The 19,108-nt window shown below is 41.3% G+C and overlaps 1 protein-coding gene across 1 annotated transcript in view; it reads left to right on the top strand.

Moving 5' to 3' along the window:
- Positions 1-6,846, top strand: part of LOC143902485 (uncharacterized) — a 60,078-nt gene extending 53,232 nt beyond the window's left edge. Inside the window, exon 3 of the mRNA XM_077415444.1 lies at positions 5,621-6,846. Coding sequence (XP_077271570.1) covers positions 5,621-5,640 — 20 coding nt within the window. The 3' untranslated portion in view covers positions 5,641-6,846. The remainder of the gene's footprint in view (positions 1-5,620) is intronic.
- The last annotated feature ends 12,262 nt before the right edge of the window (positions 6,847-19,108 follow it).

The following is a 19,108-nucleotide window of genomic DNA, read 5'->3' as shown; positions in this document are numbered from 1 at the left end:
TTGACATTTGTATACCTGAATAATAATAATACTCTCTGTGTAAACGAATAATTATTGGCAATTTAAAAATTATTTTATAAAATATTGTAATATCAATAATGATTGAGATTTTTAAATTGTTTTTAAAATTGTTTTTGAGCGCAATAGATTTAATTGTCAAATTTAATCGAGATGCATCCTCAAATGTCCCAATCGCGAAGCGATCATAACTTTAGCATCTTCAAACAGATTTTTTAATTTACAAGAATAGTCAATCATTACGCGGGACAGTCGGTGATATACGCAGTAATAAATAAACACCAGTGAAAGTCTCCATGTTGAATACAGACATAAATTTAGATTTATCGGCAAAAGTTTAGCGACGCCGCGCCGGTGTGACTTCTGCAACCCTCAGGGGCGAAAGGAGAGAACTCGCTCGTCGCGCCATTAAAATATATTGACATCCGCGTGTAATAAAATAGAATCTCGCAGGTACGTGTTCCCCGCAATCCATTCAATTTCCACCTGCATGCGCGCCGATTAATTATTCGATCGGATGGTTAATCATCGACACTTGTGATAATGAAATAGATGGATTCGACCAAGTGAGAAATGCTGCCCGTCGCACCTCTGACCCCACCCGACTCAATAGTTTTAATTGTGGCGTATAAAGCGCGTTTCGTCTCTAAATGTGAAACGATCCTGGGTATATTGACGAGAAAAATGACCGTCCGGCGAAAACGGACAGAACGAAGATCTACTCCTTACAAACTTTTTTCAGCTCGGTGCATTACGAAGCCTGCTCGTGCAATGTCGACCGCATTAATTCGGGATAATCAATTTGGGCCTAATTGGGGATTACGACGAACCGCTCGAGGGCTCTCAGTCCCGTCTCCTCGTCCCTTTTTCTCCGTAGGAACGCGGGCGCGACCGCGGCGCTAATAGATTAATTTATTACGCCAAAGCTCTCAAAGACACCGCCCGACTTCGTAGCTCGGCGACATATTAGTATCGTGTCACGGCCATCGTTAAACGAACTCAACGGAGAACCGCGAACCTTCCCCACCGACGGAATGTTAATTCCGTCGCAATGTACGCACCGGATGCGTCCAGGAATGCACGCACGAGGTGGGTGATATCGGACCTTTTTTTGATTGCACCTTTTTTCTGAAGTTTCGTAAAATTCAAGGTTTACAATTTTTCTATTTACTATAAAAACATAATATATCAATATATTATATTAGTGTTGTATTAAAATAATTAACATATGGCGTAATTCAAGTTTCTAATTTAATTACGGTTATCATGTAAGCAACAGATATATCAAATTGATCTCGAAGATTTGTACACGTCGCAGATCTGAATTCTTCGAAGTTATACGCTCTCAATCTCCGGCATATGCAAACGTGACAAAGCGCGCCCATCGTATAATATAATATTACGGTCCTTTACACACAGTCTAATCACAAATGCCCCGTTACGGTTGTCTCCCTCGCATTTGTTAACACGTTAGATCTTATCCCTTTTCATTACGTTCTTATGACATTACGATCATGCACGGACTAAGCCCATTAGTGCTATCATAAACCAGCGCCGCAGACTAATACTGGTCAATATAAACGATCTATTCCTGTCTTACATTGCAGTTTTCTTTTATCGTCTCCCGACGATCATCGTCAACGTCTTCACAGTCTCTTTCCCGCAATTGCTTTCTGCGATTGCCAATTGAATATTGAACGACATACTTAACACATCGAGTGTTACGAGAAATAGCCTACGATGCTAAAATTATTTATATAGAACGTCTGATGGATTGAGAATTGATTACAACTTTGATTTATAGTTATGAAAGACGTATTCTTAGCATTTCTCTAATAATAAGTGATATAAATACTTAGAATATATTTAAGTTATTTTATTCGTTGCAATAAATATAATTGATTATGTCGTGATCTCGCGAATCGAGCATATATCATACATTTTATATACATCTTCCTTTTTCTTCAGATTTTTTTCGACAGATTTTTCATTGAATCACCATAATTATGATATTTCTCGCACGTCCGACTATTTGTCGATTATTTGTCGAGGACGTATAAAAGCTTCCGCGAAAGCTCGATTTACACGTGGCATACTCAGTCCAGCATTCGTTCCTCGGGAAGAAGCCCGCGTGAAATCGCGAGAGGCCCTTAACTCTCAACACCATAAATCCAGGCCGCGTAGCGTCATTAGCACCGAATAACGAGGCCGATGTTATGGTTGCTCCAGCTGGAGTCCCTATCGCGGTCCCACGTCCGAAATAACGATACCCGTCACCGATGCAACCGTGGCGCATAGGGTGCGTCACATTCCCGGGAGTTCCCAAAATAAGCCCTCTCCAAACGCGACTCGTTTGCACGAAAATTCCAGGATTTGCTGTGCGGAAATCTTTCGCTGTTTTCCTGCGAATTTTTTTGTGTCTGCAATCGCTCATTACGAATTTTATGTGAAGTATATCATGTGCTTTCGATAGACCATCAGATTTATAAATTGTTTATTATTATACTTAATCTTGATTGATATAATACGTCGGTTCTAAATAGTATTTTTTTACTTTTTCAGTTTTATGTAATACTCCTTTCCAAAAATGCTTTACGTGGGAATATTGTGTAATAAAAAAGATGACTCACATATTTACGAAGAAGCGTCGCTTGCGATCTCGCGAAATTCATTTTCGACGTGTTTGGTTTTCGGGAGTATACCCATTTTATATATGCTACATAATTTAAGTTTCCAGATTATACAGCACGTGCTCGCGTAGCTTCCTTCCTTCACTTCTCTCGCTCTTTTTCTGCTTTCTCGATTTCTACACGCGATCGAGTTGGAGAACAACGCACTCGCCGAAAGCATTTAAAATTATACGCAAAAATTGGTCGTTTATCTTGATATTAATTTTATTTACCCATTTTGAGTAAACATAAAATTTATCTCGTTAAAAATTAAAAAATTTTATTGTTTACAAAAATGTCTGAGGCTGTCTGTCGTACCTTTAGATAAATAGAGATAATTTAGCCTATATAGAGATCGCGCGCAAGCTGAACCGAAGGACGATGACGTAGCAAGAACGAATCGATCCCGTCTCGTCATCTATTCATATCGATCTACGTGGCGCGACGAGAGTCCCATGGAAATTTATTTATCTTACGATCGGCCGGGGGGCGAACGACAACACCCACGTACTCTCACGTTCCTCATTTACGGCCGTCTGAACGCACAACGCGCATTCTCGACGCACAGAACTGTCGACATCGCTCGCGCCAATTACGATTACGCTCAAAAAATTAAAATCGTCGTTGCGTATCCTGACCGCTTTTACACGTTTTTTTTCCTCTACGCTACGTAAATCTACGCACAACGGGGTAAGGTGACTCACACAGTTGGGAAACCGTTGGAACGCCGGGCTTCGTCATCGTTCAACGATTCTCTTTACGGCTAACGAAATCACGCTCGTGAACGGCGAGTAATTCGAGTTTAATATTCTCGCAATTTTGAAGAAATTTTTTGGATCGCTTTAATGGTAGCATCGGTCGCGATAATCAGGAGGGCTCGCGCGCGCTCATATTATTATCGGTGTGCTCCCTATTTTTCCGCCCTCAACGCCGTGAGTGTGTATGTACGCACACCAGCACCGAAATCGTTGTGCAATCACTCGCCCATCATAAACGAGCGACGCTAAAGGAAGTTATGCGCCCGGCAAATAAAAGCACCGTCAATGACACACACGGCCGCTAGCAAAAAGCGTTAATGGCCGCCGCGCACCGTGCAAGGCCCACGGAGCACAATGTGTACGTTATACAGGGTGCTTCTTCGCTTGTCTGCTGTTAGAGAAGCGGGCACGGAGGAGCGATAAAGCCGATCGGTCAAGCTGCCGCGCCGAAAATTAACGCGGTCAATCACCGCCTAACGATTCTACTGCCAGATAAGAATGACATTTTAAATATCTTTATTGCGCTTTTTTACAACGTATACCATCCATTTAGGCTCGTCGAGGGAACGTCAACTCTTTTATATCTTTCCACTTTGAAGCATAGATAAATTTGCGAAACGAAATGACGAGATGTTAACATTAGAAGTGTGCTAATGAACGTGCTGAGATAGATAATGCGGTAAATAACTGATTAAGAAATACTTAAGAAATACTCTTAAGTAATTAAATTTTTCTCGTAAAAGACAAAAAGATTATTTTTATTACACTGTTATCGTCAGACTAGCAATCAAGTTTAAAATTTTTGAATATTATTGATTTCATTCAAAGAGAATACAAAAACGTAAAAAAATATATTATTATTATTTTAATATTGTTATAACGATTAATAATTCAAATATAATTATACGATCTTTTTCATTTTCAAGAACTTATATAATTGAAATTTTGAAAAGAAAGAGACAGAAAAAAATAGTAAAACTTATTGTATCTGACTGTATATGTAACGATATAAAATGAAAAGCTAAAGGTTAAATAGAAACTCGTTATTAATTAAATGGATTAATTGAATATTTATTTCAAACATCGCTCATTCTCTCTTTCTTAGCGCTTCAATTACATTACTCCATACGATCACAAAACGAGTAATAGATGCAGCGAGACCATTCGTTGTCTGCTCTATATACGTACATCACACGCATATCTTCGATAATAAACATTCTCGCGGGCGCTGCATCGCGCACATCATCTCTAATTGAACTACTTCGAAAGTGACACCCTGTGTCCATCCACGCATCCGCGATTAAATCACTCGGCGACGTCGAGAGCCACCGCGGTCAACAACACGCGGCGGCGACGACGCCGCGGCCGCGCCGATCGGCGCTCCCCTTTGCTCGCGAACCATAAATGCTTTCTTTGCCGTGCGCGTTCTACGCGAATATAATACGCTTGTCAATAATTTATAACGCGGTCGTTAACGGCCGCTTTTTTTCCCTCCCGAAGGTTCTTGTCGAGGAACGCCGACGACGTACTGTCTTGCGCACTTTGCGCAACGACGCGCCTGCATTCGGACATCTCTTCTTTCTCCGGGCCCGATAATCGTTTATGGGTTCGGGGCTTGAGATTCCCATCGTCATTAAAATCTCTCGCTCGCTCCTCCAATTAATTGCGCGCGAAATGCTTCGGCGATCGGCGTGAGCGATGGCATACCGCGGCTGAACTGCAGTTGCGCGGTGCTTTCCATCGTGGGCTACTGTATATGTACGGCTTATACCGATCGCGGCGAAGATTACGTCGGAGTTCCTCTTGCCATCTCGAGTCGGCGGTCACGGTCCACCATTGAGATCGATGATAACTGCGTATAGACTGCATCGGAATTAATTAAACGAGAATCGTGGAAGGTGGAAGCTTCATAAGAGTGCCGAAGAAAAAATGAAGGAAGCAGCTCTTGTTGCTATAAAACTGAGATTAAAATCGCTACAATTTTGATAGGAATTTACATTCCGTAGATAGGGGAAACGTTTTTTTTTTTTTATTTTTGGAGTCAGTTGCTTCGAAATTTAAAATTATATTTGAGCGATTATACATTTCTCTCTGTTAAACATATCCCTAATGTTAAAGAGAGCGGTATTAGTCTAATCTGTGGTGAATAAATTGAGATATTGGTTTCTCTTGCAGACGCTGTGCACGCTGCTTAAGAAGGACAAGCATTGCAGTACGCTGGTAGGTCAACAAAAGCATATTTCGCATTCGCTGGGCATAAGCAGCATTAACTCCAAGAATAGTGCTAGCGTGGGCAGCTCTCCCACATGCCTCCTTACACGTCACACGCGCGTCACGCGAAAGAAGCAGGTAAAGCATTCCGTCCTGAGACAAAAACGAGCATAAATACGATATCTGTCCAACGGAAAAGTTGTGAATTTAATTAAATCGTGTGGTATCTTAGAATCAGAACGTCAACACAATATTATTAGTAACAAAAGACTATCAGTTCTATTCTATTTACAAAATTTTCATGATTTCTTTATATTTACTTATTTAAATTATATAAAAATTACACGCTCATGTGACGGACATTTCATAATCATAAATCTCTAAAATTGAGAAATTAATTATCTCCTTGATACACCAAAGTATATTCCTTTCTTAGACTGCATCATACTTTTACTACCGCTATAATATATAAAAAATATGTAGATAAATAATGATACAAGTATATTTTTGCAAGAAAGTATTTTAATTATTAAAAACAAATGATATTTGATAATGAAAAAAAGTTTAGTATCCTCCAGTCAAGTTCTCCGTGGAAGTATCCAGCAGAGAGGTGATTACAAAATTTAAAAGTGCTCTGCAATTACATTTATAGTATCTACATTATTATCATCGAGAAACTTAAAGTACCAACGAAACGATCAAAGTATAAATCGTTCTTAACGTTAATGCTTCCGAACACGCAACTGATATTAATCGGCCCTTAATGAACACCCACTTAAGACGAATCGATAAACAACTTTATTTTCGAATCGAGGAATATCTTTCTCTCCTTCTCGTAATAAGATGTCGCGCTATCTCGGAGAGGAGAGCAACTCCCTGCGGGAGAGTCGTCGTTCCTCTCTGTCGGTCCGTCACGTCGTCCGGAGCGGTCGGCCTCGATTAGGCCTACAGAATAAATTTCTGCGGAGTGTGGGAGCGAGGCGGCCGAGGTCCTCGTCTCCAATTGACCCCACTTTGCTGCGAAACTCGAGTCACTACGCGGGCAGATTTCAGTACGTATACGCGGGCGCATGCCTAGATTTTCGCTGATTACGCGCGGGTCTCCCGCAGGTGAACCGTGCCGCGGTAGATCGCGCCGGATAAACACTCTACGCGCGCGCTTATACCTTGGCCAAGATTAAGAAAGATAAATTTCAGCGATAATAATAAATAGTATAATAATATTAATAACAAATTTATGATAGTAATAAAACTATAATTATAATAATTATGTAAATGTATTATACAATAATCTTATTCGCAAATGAGAGAGAATGCATGTCTACACTTTAGAAATCAGAGATCTTACAGAATACATTCTCAAGTTTAGCGCGAGGCAATTCCGCGAAATTTATTTACCGTTTGTTACATGGCTTGATGGGTTATCACTGCGCACACACACACACACACACACACACAGTCGGCCATTATATTGCGCCTACAAAAAGATTCGAGGGATCAAGCAATCGCAGAGTTTAATTAAAATGATATCCTTGTGAAAAAAAAAGAGAAAGATAATGTTTCAAGAGAGATTTTTATTTCTAAACGCTAATTTTTGTACAATATTGCACAGTTTTATTTTATTTATTATATAACCATCTTTCTTTCTTTTAAGCATTTATTCCTTGATATAAACTTTCTCAATACGGAAAAAAATTTTAATTTAAATAATTGTTTTAATATATTGAGAATTTAGGTCAATTATGGCTGCGTTCCGATATTCACTGCAAGTACTGAAAATCTATAGTTTACGTAACGTACACTATAGATTTTCAGTACGGACATTGAATATCGGAATGCAGCCTATATTGGTGTTCGTAATATTTGAAAGTTTTTATGGATTATAATTTCTCTAAAAATAAGTATTTATTCGATCGTCTTCGGTAATTGAGCAATAACACGACTTATTTTACATGTGATAAGAAAGTTCAATAATCGAGAGAATTTTCATTGTTGCAACATTGCACGTAATTTCTCGACATTAAACTTATTTTCATTGACGTCACGCAAAATTAAGATCATTATCACGACTCTCCTTTTAAGATAACGAGTCGGTCTCACGCGCAAATATAGTACATAAATGACGTATAGTGGGTGGTGGTTTCGTGTGGACGAGTGTTTAAGCATTAATTGAGACAAGAGCCGCGCGTTGGTGGTCTAAATTCTTCGCTATTCCGGGAAAGCTATTTTAAGAGACGTGTATCTACGACAATTCGCCAAGTCCAAGGAAACGAGGGGTGAACGATGACGTGCATCGATATGTAGGCTTCCACTATTTGCGAGATGTCGCAGACGTGTCTCGCAGCTGCATTTTATTGCGTTCGATAAGTACTGACACTTTCCATGAAAATATTTGTTTCGCTTTTGCTAAACGAAACTGATCGATATTAAAAATAGCTTTTATTTGGATCCATACGTAATAAAGGCGACTTTGCTAGAGATAAAACAAAACTCTATAAATTTTTGAACAAATTAAAATATATTATCAGAATATAATTATGGCAATTAATGCTCAAGTTTAATTCCGATGTCTTTATTTACTTATTACGAATCATTAATATTCCAAGAAAGATGGAACTTATAGTCGAAGTATAATTTTATTTCCTTATTATATATACTAGTCTCAAAGTCTCAAACACTACGATTACCAATAAACTTCATGCTCCTTTACAGGTTGATTACTTGATAATTTGATAGCACGTGAAATTGATTATAGCCCTTGCTGATAAAACCCCAACGAATCTACATATATATTGAATAAAAAGTAGTAAACATAAAATAAAAATACATCTCCCAGGTGTATCACAAATCTATTTTTTTTTTTATTTACGACAGATTTGTGCCGATCATTAATTCAATAAATCATAGTTGTCGTCCCGGTCGCTGTCTAGAGTTATTAGTGTCAGACGTGTCCAATATCATTTAGATTAGCTCGAAATTGTCCGGCTCGGAGCAGCACTCTCGATCGTGTCGGGCGGGGAACGACGCCCACACGCGCAACGCTACGTCGCGTCTTAAGTGGTCCCAATGAAAAAAGCACACGCCCGAGTCTCCGGGGCCGGGTTCCCCGACAGTTGCATTATAATTACTACAAATTGAATCGTTTAGCCGCTTTTAAGGTCGTGAGATAGCGCCCGGCGGGAATGTTACGCACCGAATAAATCCGTCGTCGCATCCGTCTTCGATGTACGCGCTCGCGCGCTCGAGTTTATCGGTGTGAGGCCACCTTTAATGAATGTTATTTGCGCAAGAAAACGGCCGGTCCGACGTTAAAACCGCTTTACCACCGATCATCTATCCGTAATCTCCATCGGCTTAAGAAAATATCTACGATAAAAGCAATATTCGATAGGCGTCTTTAATTCGAGACTCGTTAATGGAATAATTAAACGATTATACTTTTCTCTATTTACTTCATTCTTCCTTGAGAATGTGCAATGCCTGAAATTGATGGAAAAGTCGATTAGTCGTTTGTAACGGACTTTATTATATACATAAGACAAATTTGATCGTTCCTATAGTTTCATAAAGAACTATAACCAGGGAAATTGCTATTTGCTACGATGAGCTTATTAAATAAATTTCAAAAAATAAAGTCATTAATTTTGTTAAAAATCCGTAAATAAACTTGATAAGATCTTATTTTGTCTCTCTATAATCAATATTTATTGAATTATTGCATGATTTTTATTTCTCGTCCTCTTAAGTATTTTTATTGAGTGTATTTATAATACATTTTTTAATCCTTCACAAAATACATAAAATATTCGAATGTTTTTAATTTTGCGGAATTTTTCTCAACTTAAGTTTGCACTGAAAAAGTAAAAAATAATTAACTCTTGATATTCACAAAGTTAATTTTGCTATGAAATAAACTTCTGAATATTTTTGTAGGTACGTTATATTTACGCTCCAGAATTTTATATTTATAATATATGTTAGAGGCTAATTCGCTTTAAAGAAACTAAAAAATTATTAAGCAATAAAGTATAGATATAATTTTAGTTGACGCATTGTGTTTCCGTTTGCATTCCTTCGAATCTTTTGCTTGATGAGGGTCATAAATGTCTATAAATGTCTTGCCCTCAGATCGGAAATTTACGGCCTCTGTTCCGTAAAACGAGGGACCGACGATTATCGCTCTAATTGTAATTAACGTCTCGCCGCAGCGACATGAACCCATAATTTTTTATTCATATACGCGTATTTATGGCTTTTCTTGAGTCGACGCTAATGACGCTTGTCGCGCGAGCGTGTTGTTTTTTAATACGAAATTACGTAATCCCGATAACATCGCGGAGCGCATTACGGTAGACGTCGGCTCTCGTGAATGTCTCGTCGTCTCCGTGACTACAAAGAGCGATGGAGGGATAATTAGCGACATAAATTAAGCCACTTCACTAATATGTTACCTTAATTATCCCGGCTACTAAAAGCTGACAAATTCCGTGAGATCGTAAAATCATGGAGCTACAGTTTTCAACGTTAATGACTTAACTTGAAGCTTTCGCAGCAGAAACCGGCGCGATTATCGATGGTCTAAAAGCGCTGCTACAAAAAAAAAAGAAAACAATTTTTACGCATTGGTATTCGTTCGTACGCGAGTATTATCGAATTACGCTGCGTCTGCGCGAATCCTATTGCGAAATTCCGCGCGATTGTCACGAAAAGAAATCCGAGTTGACGCTCGCGATCGATTTTATCCGTTCTAGCTCGAGGAGAATCTCCTCCACAATGTAAATATCGCTTTTTCCCCCGAGGCTGACTCTCTTCGCCGAGCGGAGCGCGGCGATGAATATTCATGCCGGTAATGACGCGGATAATTGTAGTGCGCGCGCGGATCCTAAAGAAACTCGAGGGGGACTACGCCTTCTCTGTACGCTCGCGCCTTCTTCGAGGGCCCTCGGGGCGGATGCGCGCGTAACTCGGTGGTTAATTCAACAACCATCGGCGGATTGGAAAACACGATTGCAATCACTCCGCGGCACGGAGGTGGAAGAAACGAATGGGAAGTGCGCGCGCGCGACTCGCCGAGGCGGATTACGCGGAAGGAATATTAAGCGCGAGCAGAAGCGAGCAGCGCACCGGTTTTAAGGCAATAAAGATGCCACCGTCCGCGATTTGTTTTAATATTAACAAACTTCGTAGCTTAATTGACTTCGTCCCGCGCGATCGTAAATTATATAGGGAGAACGGTAGCAGCCCGCGAGACGGTAGCGAGAGAGTAGCTTTCATGCGTTTTCATCTACTCGCGATAGGCCACGGTAAATGCTCGCGCTTCAACGTTAACGTTCGCATAATTTCGTCGAATGACGGTAAGACCGACGTATATTAATGAACAGCGGAATTTCATATCGGAAATATTAACTTTACAACTTTGATACACGCATAAATTAGGAAGACGGTTAAAATTATTTGCGCTCAACAGCTTCGTCGAAATCGGAGACGAAATCTGCGCGCGTTTCTCGCGAGAGTGCGAGTGAGTAAACGGAGCTGAGAGAAAGCTCGATATGCATCGAGAGGGGATTGGAGAAAGAGGATACGAGAATATATAGAGAGCAGCAAAGTGAAACGTCTCGGGCACCCACGCGACCGCCAGTCCAGATGAACTGTTTGTGCGTTTCAGTGAATTTACGAGCGGCCTGTGGCCTCGTGCTATGGAGCCGTCGTATATTAGCAGCTGAAAGCCAGCAAATGAGATCCGGGAAACATTACAATTACCATCGCAAACAATATTCCGCGGCGCTCGGACCCGAAAAAACGGTTATTTACAGCCCATTATAGTCAAGGGACAGCCAAAGAGGGAGGAAGGCGCACAACGCGAACCGCCTTTCGACGACACGCGTCGTGGACGAGCCCCCTCCCGAGAGGAGAGTAACACCGAGAGAACCGGTGTGTAGAGCATATAGAAAAAGATTCTGTGTGTGTGTGTGTGTGTGTGTGTGTGTGTGTGTGTATGTGTGTGTCATGAGAATAGGAAGCGGATTATTACTTTTTTCCGTTTTATAATAATCACATTTGTAAGGTATTACCTACATTAATGTGCATATCGAGCTGAACGTTAATTGTACATATTGATGTCTGATTTAATTTACTCTTTTATAAAATTTATTACACAAACACCTTAATGGCTTTATGTACTAAATCTATTTAAAAACCATTTGTCGAATTTTTGTGAACCGTATCAATCTATCTTTGACAAATTTATGAAGCAGGCGGTATAATAATTTTCAGCGTACAATTACCACACACTGAGAGAGAAAGAGAGAGAGAAACCATCGCACGGAAAATAATGAAACGCCATTAGAGAGAGAGAGAGAGAGAGAGAGAGAGAGAGAGAGAGAGAGTTCGCGGGAGTCGCGATGATTTACGCTAAGCTCCTTGTCATTTCTGTGCCGCGCGCGCCGCGGGATGATAAATTCTACATGCGTCGCTAGAAAGTCTTAAATCCGGCGCCGGTAAAAGTAATGAATAAAATGATCCCTCTCGCGAAGTATCATAAATAAATCGTCGACGACGTCGCGGGGGCCCTCATTGTACTCGAGCGATTACTTCGCCGCGCATTGACCACTTGGCAGTTTAGCACGTAGAACCGGCGGTTTAAAGGAATTTTTCTCGAGTCAATCCGTACGCACAAACACCGACTTGCGCATTCCGCCGCTTGAAAACATCAGACGTGTACAATCCATCAGCCAGCAGATCATTTCGCGGCACGCTGTAACGCGTCATGCTTAGTCGCGGATTGGAAAAAGTGCATCAATGCAACTGGTTATTACATGGACGAGCAACGCAATCCTCTATAATATCTGAATTCACACATATCGAGGAAGCTGCAACTATTACGCGGCATAAGTAAATGTAAATATGCGCGGACGCACGTCCGTCTCCGTTTATATCCATATATTCGATAATCTATCTTGTATAAATGCATGACGCAAGTGCAGTGATGCAACAAAATGCGCCACGTAACTCGTCGAACGGCCTGCAGAAGGGATAAAAATTAAATTAAGGAGCCACTGTTTTATGATGCAAATTACACAGTGAATTTGATATTAATATTGATAAACAATACAAGCGTTCTAGACATGTTGCGTTAAAGTATATTAATGGTTTCCGAGATCGAAATATCGAGTTGTATCAGAATTATGAATATGACAACTGGATCGATTGAAATATCCGGCGTGTAGAAAACAGCTTAGAAAATTGAGTCATTAAATTGTGAAGTTATATAATAAGAGCGTTGTAAGTGTATAAATACATAAATATGGAAAGCAAGATGTGAGTATGAGTATGTGAGAGAGCGCGAGAAAAGAATTGTAATATTTAAGGTAAGGAGAATTGGTTTGACTTCACGCGTTAAATGTCACGAGTCTAATGCCACGTGCGGCACCCTGATGGACACCTAATATCTAATAGCTATGTCACAGACACACAAAGCAGTTGTGAAACAAGTATCGCGACAGCCTTTCTTCTTTCTCTCTTTTCGTTATGTCCATGGTGCCCCTGTGTACCGGGACACCGCCTAGACATTAGGCGCATTCAAAGCATTCCTCAATGTTTCACGGCAGAATTTATAATATATTTAGTGACCGGTGCCGCGATACAACCAGCGAGATAACGTCGCGCGGTTCGCGGTTCGCGTCACATATGTGCACGGGCGTACCTATGCACATGCGGACCCTCGCGAGCAACCCTCGGTCGGAGATTTATGTACGGCGCATGGAACGCGTCGTTGTCGCCATTGTGCGAGCATTAGGTAACTCGGTTGGTGCTTCATCATCGCCGATATAAAGGGAATAAAAAAGCACGATCGACCGGACGCAACCGGCGCGGCGGTCTCGGCTGTAACGAGAATAGCTCACACGAGCGGGATGAAACGCGGCAAAACAAACTTTGAGACAAAAGTTTGAACCAGCTAAAGCGCGACTGAGTAGAATAGAAATCGTTATGGGAAACTTTCCTACTGGCTATACTTGCTACCCTTATGCTATATCAGCTATATAATGCAAGCGACAGAACTATCATCGGAATAAAATCTCTTCCCCTTAGGCCCAGTTCAACAGTGGCCAGTTAGCTTAACTAGTAGTTAACTCTCACTCTCCGTCTTTATCTAACCTTTGAGTTAAAAAGAGACAGAGAGTGAGAGTTAACTACTAGTTAAGCTAACTGGCCACTGTTCAACTGGGCCTTAGCAAGAGATTGTGACCTCGTTTAATAAAATCTCAGCCTTACGTTTTTCGATTCATGCAGCGCCATAAAACTCCATAAATTGTTTTATGATAAAATTACATTATCAAAATTATATATATTTATGATAAAATTAAATCTTACCTTAATCTTGATTGAGCTTTAATAAAGTACCGCAATGATTCCCTGAAACCGTTATACGGTCATTCTTCGAAACGACCAGAAATGATCGCGCTCAGCGCGCGCTGTTGATCGTGCAATCAATCGTGGACTATTAGTACGTAAGTGGTAATTTTCTACACTGAATAATTACGCAGACTATTTTACGGTTCAATTACCCGCGGCAATCGCTTTTGGAAGACGTTACGACCGATCATAACCAGTCGGGACGTCCGTCAACGGAGCCGCGAAGCGTAGTGACGATCTCATCGTCAAAGTGAACGAGGTCACTTCCGATAATTCTAGCAGCTAGATCGGCTCGATCTAGACTGCCTTCGGCCGCCTGCGAGAATGCAGCCGGCATCTAAATAAGACACAATCGTATCGAACAATCGCATACCGCCGCTCTGCTGGCGGTGTACGACTTTCTAGCTTAGCGCGTCGTCTCGACCGGCCTTGCTAGGACTACCGGCAGTCGAATCGACCAGCCAGCCAGCCAGCCGGACTCGGACAGTCTCTCCGCTTCGTTCAACAACCTGTTGCTTTCCGGCGCCGCGCGTTCGCCGCTGCGCGATAAATCGCGTCACTGGAATGCCAGCCTCGGTCCAGCCGTTGCCAGAAGGGTAGATTTCTCTGCAATGTAGAAATATTTTATACTTGCAACCCTAAAAAAAGAATGAGAAGATCCTTAACTCCTGAAAACGTATAATTATCACACAAATCTTTGTGAGAGATCGAGTATGAACTCTTCGTTTTAAAAATAAATAGTGATTATTGTAAAGAAAGTTTACGATCGCGTTTAAAACGTTATTCGTTCTCTTTTATCGTGGAATTTTTTGAGTAAAAATTTAAGATGTTTTTTACGATGCTGGGTGAAGAATTTGTGAAAATGTGGAGAATTTGTAATGATATTTCGAAAAAATTTCATTAAATTCTTACAATGTGACGCGCGGGCGAGACAAAGAACGAGAAAAGACCCGATCGCCGAAGAGATGACTAATGATTGGGAATGGTGCCCGACTTGCTTTTGATGACGGTTAATTAACATTAAGCGGGCGTCTGTTACGGGCTGTTTTCGCTCACTCTCTCTTTTCTTTTTTCCCCGAGTGACCACGCAACTATGTATGTATATAAATACGACGGTTCTCTCCTTCCTTCCGCGGCTCGTGTCTCGTGCTGCCGCGTCGGGATTCCGGCGATAATGATACGCATCGACGCATATATTTGGCCGATAATTAAAATTAATATAAAGATTAAGAATATTTATGATGCGTGGTACCGGCTCGCGGATTCCAAGCGACGTGCTTTCGACAGCCACGCGAACGCTCTCTCGGATCCTCGCAATCGCGCGGGACGAAATTAATGATATCGTTCGACAAATGTTCGTTCATACCGAAGCCCGCACAGAACGTGCCCTATCTATTTCAAAGCAGTTTATCTTGTAATACTATTTGCCCAGGGTTTGCACGAGTTTCGCTCGCATGATACACGCGCCAATTTCCGCTATCGCAAGTCTGTCCGACATAACCGCTTAATATAAGTAGAGCGAATAGAACGGAAGGATTTGAGCAATTAAAATTGATACTGCTGTCTCTTTGCACAGGTGTGAACGTTTAATAAACGAAGAGTAAGTCTGTAAATAAGCGTGTAAAGTCTGTAAATTCTTTAATAAATTTCAAACAATCACTTAAGTCAAAATATAATTATTTGATAGACTAATTTTCATGTCTAGCAAGATATTATAGTTTCAATTTTGCTTTAAATCTATGTTAACGCAGTAAGATCCTAGTTTCAGATTTAACTTTGACCATTCAGAGGTTGCAAGAAATGTTACTAATTAATTTAATTTTATTAAATTTCGCTTCCCAGAGTCACCGGATACTCCTTAGGCGGTTAGACGAGTCAATTTGTCGCATTATCCACTTCTTGTTCACTCCTTGTTTATCGCGATTGCAGTTCGCGTGAGCACGATGGAACCTACAATTTCACGACGTTCGTTTCTGTGGCACTAGCGGATAATTTCATCCCATCGGCGTGGTTTCCGGTCGCTCTCGTGGGATGACATAGGAGGACGATCATTCCACATCGTATAGTCGAGCAAACATCTCGTCATCGACGTCATCGTCGTCGAGCTGGTCGCGCGAGCGAAACTGCCGCCTCCTTGTCGCAGGCACCATCGAGCACCTGACATATAAGTCTATAAATACGCGGACAGTTCGCATAGCGATCGTGATTATGATCCAAAAAAAGTCTGGATCGACGATAATGATCGGGTTTCATTCTTATCCTCTATTCACGACTATCCGCATTCGAATGCCGCAATTTTTACCACTTCGGAGATTTTGTCTCATACGTTTGCGCGTAAATAGTGTTATATGTTAGGATTCATTTTCGTCACAGTTAAAAAATCATTAAAATTTCACACTCGACAAAAGAATAATTATTTGAAAATTTAATGTATCACTTTTTTTGTCTCGATTTAGAATTGCCTGCTTTTAAATCAGCAAATGTCGCGAATCTTTTCAAGCGCAAAGTATATTTTTTAGAACTCTCATCTCATCTTGAAGCCTTTGGACTTCTTTTCATATAGTCTTTTTAAATTAAAAAAATAACACTACAATATATAATTGTTCATTTATTTTGATTCTGTCTATATTTATCGTTATTCGAAATCGGTCCAAAATCTTAAACAGGTTCTAGTTTCCTCAATCACACTTTAATAACTGCATCGTCGTCAAACCCGCTCTGATCACGTGTCTCATTGATAGAGCCTAGACTTTTCGAAATGCAAATAGGACCGGTGATATTCAATAACAGTCCGCGATAGGAACACAGGAAGCTTCGCTTCGTACGCGCTCTCGCGAGCCTTGTTTCGTTTACTTTTTTTCTCTCGCGCGCGAGCCATCGTTTCTTCCTACGTGGTAGCTCCGGCGGGTCCTTAGTTGCGAAGTTTATGCGACGGGTATACGGGATGCGTGGCGGATCTGTCGGCAGGCTCGTTCGCGAATCGCAGGCGACAATAATGCTTCTAGTAAATAAATAGCTTTACGTGATCTTTGGCCGTTACGGGGGATCTCGTCGTCTTTCGTTTTTTTTTCCTCTTTTCGCGGGATTCCATTCCTCTTTTCCTCTTCTTCCGAACCTTCCCTTCGTTCCACGCCGATCTCTCGTTATCGGACTCGACCTGGCCTAACGCTAACTGCATCTTGTCGGGAACTTAAGGTACAACTTACGATACGCGCGCGATGTCGACTCCGTGCCGCGAAACATTTATGCATAATACAATGTGATGTAATAATGTGTCGGTTACTTGTTCGTGGTCTCTGGAACTTCTACGGTTTCGCAATTAGAGTAGCCTGGCGAGAACGCGCAAAAATTCGCGCGCGCCTATTGAGTCAGCGTCGGGATAATACGAGCGAGTGAAATAGCAGGAATGTAAACGACGATATGTATAAGTCTCAGTTTTTATTAATAGCAGTTAAATATTTCTCTAGATCCGAAGGCACGTGTTTCTGATGTTCTTACGAAGGATATTGCCTGCTCCGGTATGGTAATGTATTCATAAATTTCTGGCTACTTCAAGTTATATAGGAAAAGCACCAAGCGAGCAAAACGTTTGCAGCGTGCCAGAAATTCGGCAGCAAGATTTTATCGATATATTATTCGCATCGGATTGTATCAATCACGTCGCGGATCTGTTTGATCTTTCTGTCACCGATATCTTTACCGTTACACTCTATTAGCAGATCTTTTTATAGATCTCTGCTGGAGTTCTTGCGAGCCGACAAAATTTGCAACCTCGCAAAATCCGCTTTCGTCGGACATGGGGTTCCCCGGGGGGCATAAATGATGAAGAGAGGGATGCTTTTTGTATCGCCACGTCGTACGCGCATGTTCTATTGATTGCTTCGATGACCATACACAATATAATATCTCAGAAAAAAAAAGCGCAATTACGCGAAAGCGTACATAGTAGCCCATATCTCGACGCTTATACGCCGCGCGCCGCCGCCACGCCTCGGGACGAAGCAGGTGCCTCTCGTGCGCCTTCTTATTCGTGTTTTATTTGCCGAGTTTCGCGCGTCATGCGACTTAAATGATATTTTTATTCCTCGACAAGAAAAAGAAAGACGCGTACCTCCAATACTCGATGCAAAAAATAAATGAGTCACTTACGAGACGTGAAACTGTGAGGCTCGCGGAACCCGCTGGGTGTATCTGAAATGCGTAAGGAAGTTTCCCGCGTTCTCTAGGTCTAAACGAAGTAGCTGAACGCTGAACGAAGTGTTCGAAATCTGAGCGACATATATACAGAACGAGCGGCTTCAGAATAAAAAAGGACGAGGAGAGATGGGAGGAGGCAGACGAGAGTAATCGTCCATTCACTTCTTGACGTACCACTCGTCCTCCCGCTTTGGCCGTCGGCCTCTTTCGACCTAGTCCTCCGTCCTCGTCTGACGCGGAGGCACCTGTTGTGCCCAGACTCGAGTCACTGCCGCTGTGTGGCGGCTGTGATCAGTGCTGGGTTCCGAAGGCGTTCGATGATTTTTCTCTCGTATTGTTATATATAAAATTTAAGTACGTAATCGAGAGATCGAATATAATTGTAGCATTTAATTATATTCGATTTCTGGTCAGTGGTCGGCCTCATTATTCCATCACGGACGATTTTCTCGACAACGGAAGTAATTATCCACGTGTGATGATTTCGTAACATTTGCTTTATTGTATTACGTAACATTTACTGCAGTTGTTTATCGAGCACTCGTAAAATGCAATTCTCCAAATAAATTCATAAATTTGCACAGTTCACGAAAACGCAGTAAATGTTACGAAGTAATATGTCCATTAGATTCGAAAGTGATGAATTTACGTTTTAAAGTATCTGTACAAATGCCGAATCGTAAACTTGAATCAAGTGTGTCGACGCTATTTAGCGTTCGCCACGTCCGTGAACTTTCTCGCGTCATACGGCCAGGCCCATCTCGCCTGGACTCTGAAAATTATCCGCGATGTCGAAAGCGTCGTTGCCTATCTCCGGGGATCGAGCCATTTCACTCGAGTTTA

Source organism: Temnothorax americanus, unplaced genomic scaffold (assembly GCF_048541705.1).
Source record: "Temnothorax americanus isolate GAGA-0224 unplaced genomic scaffold, ASM4854170v1 Scaffold4, whole genome shotgun sequence".
NCBI lineage: Eukaryota > Metazoa > Arthropoda > Insecta > Hymenoptera > Formicidae > Temnothorax > Temnothorax americanus.
Note: the sequence above shows the minus strand (reverse complement) of the source record. Positions and strands in the feature narration are given on the sequence as shown.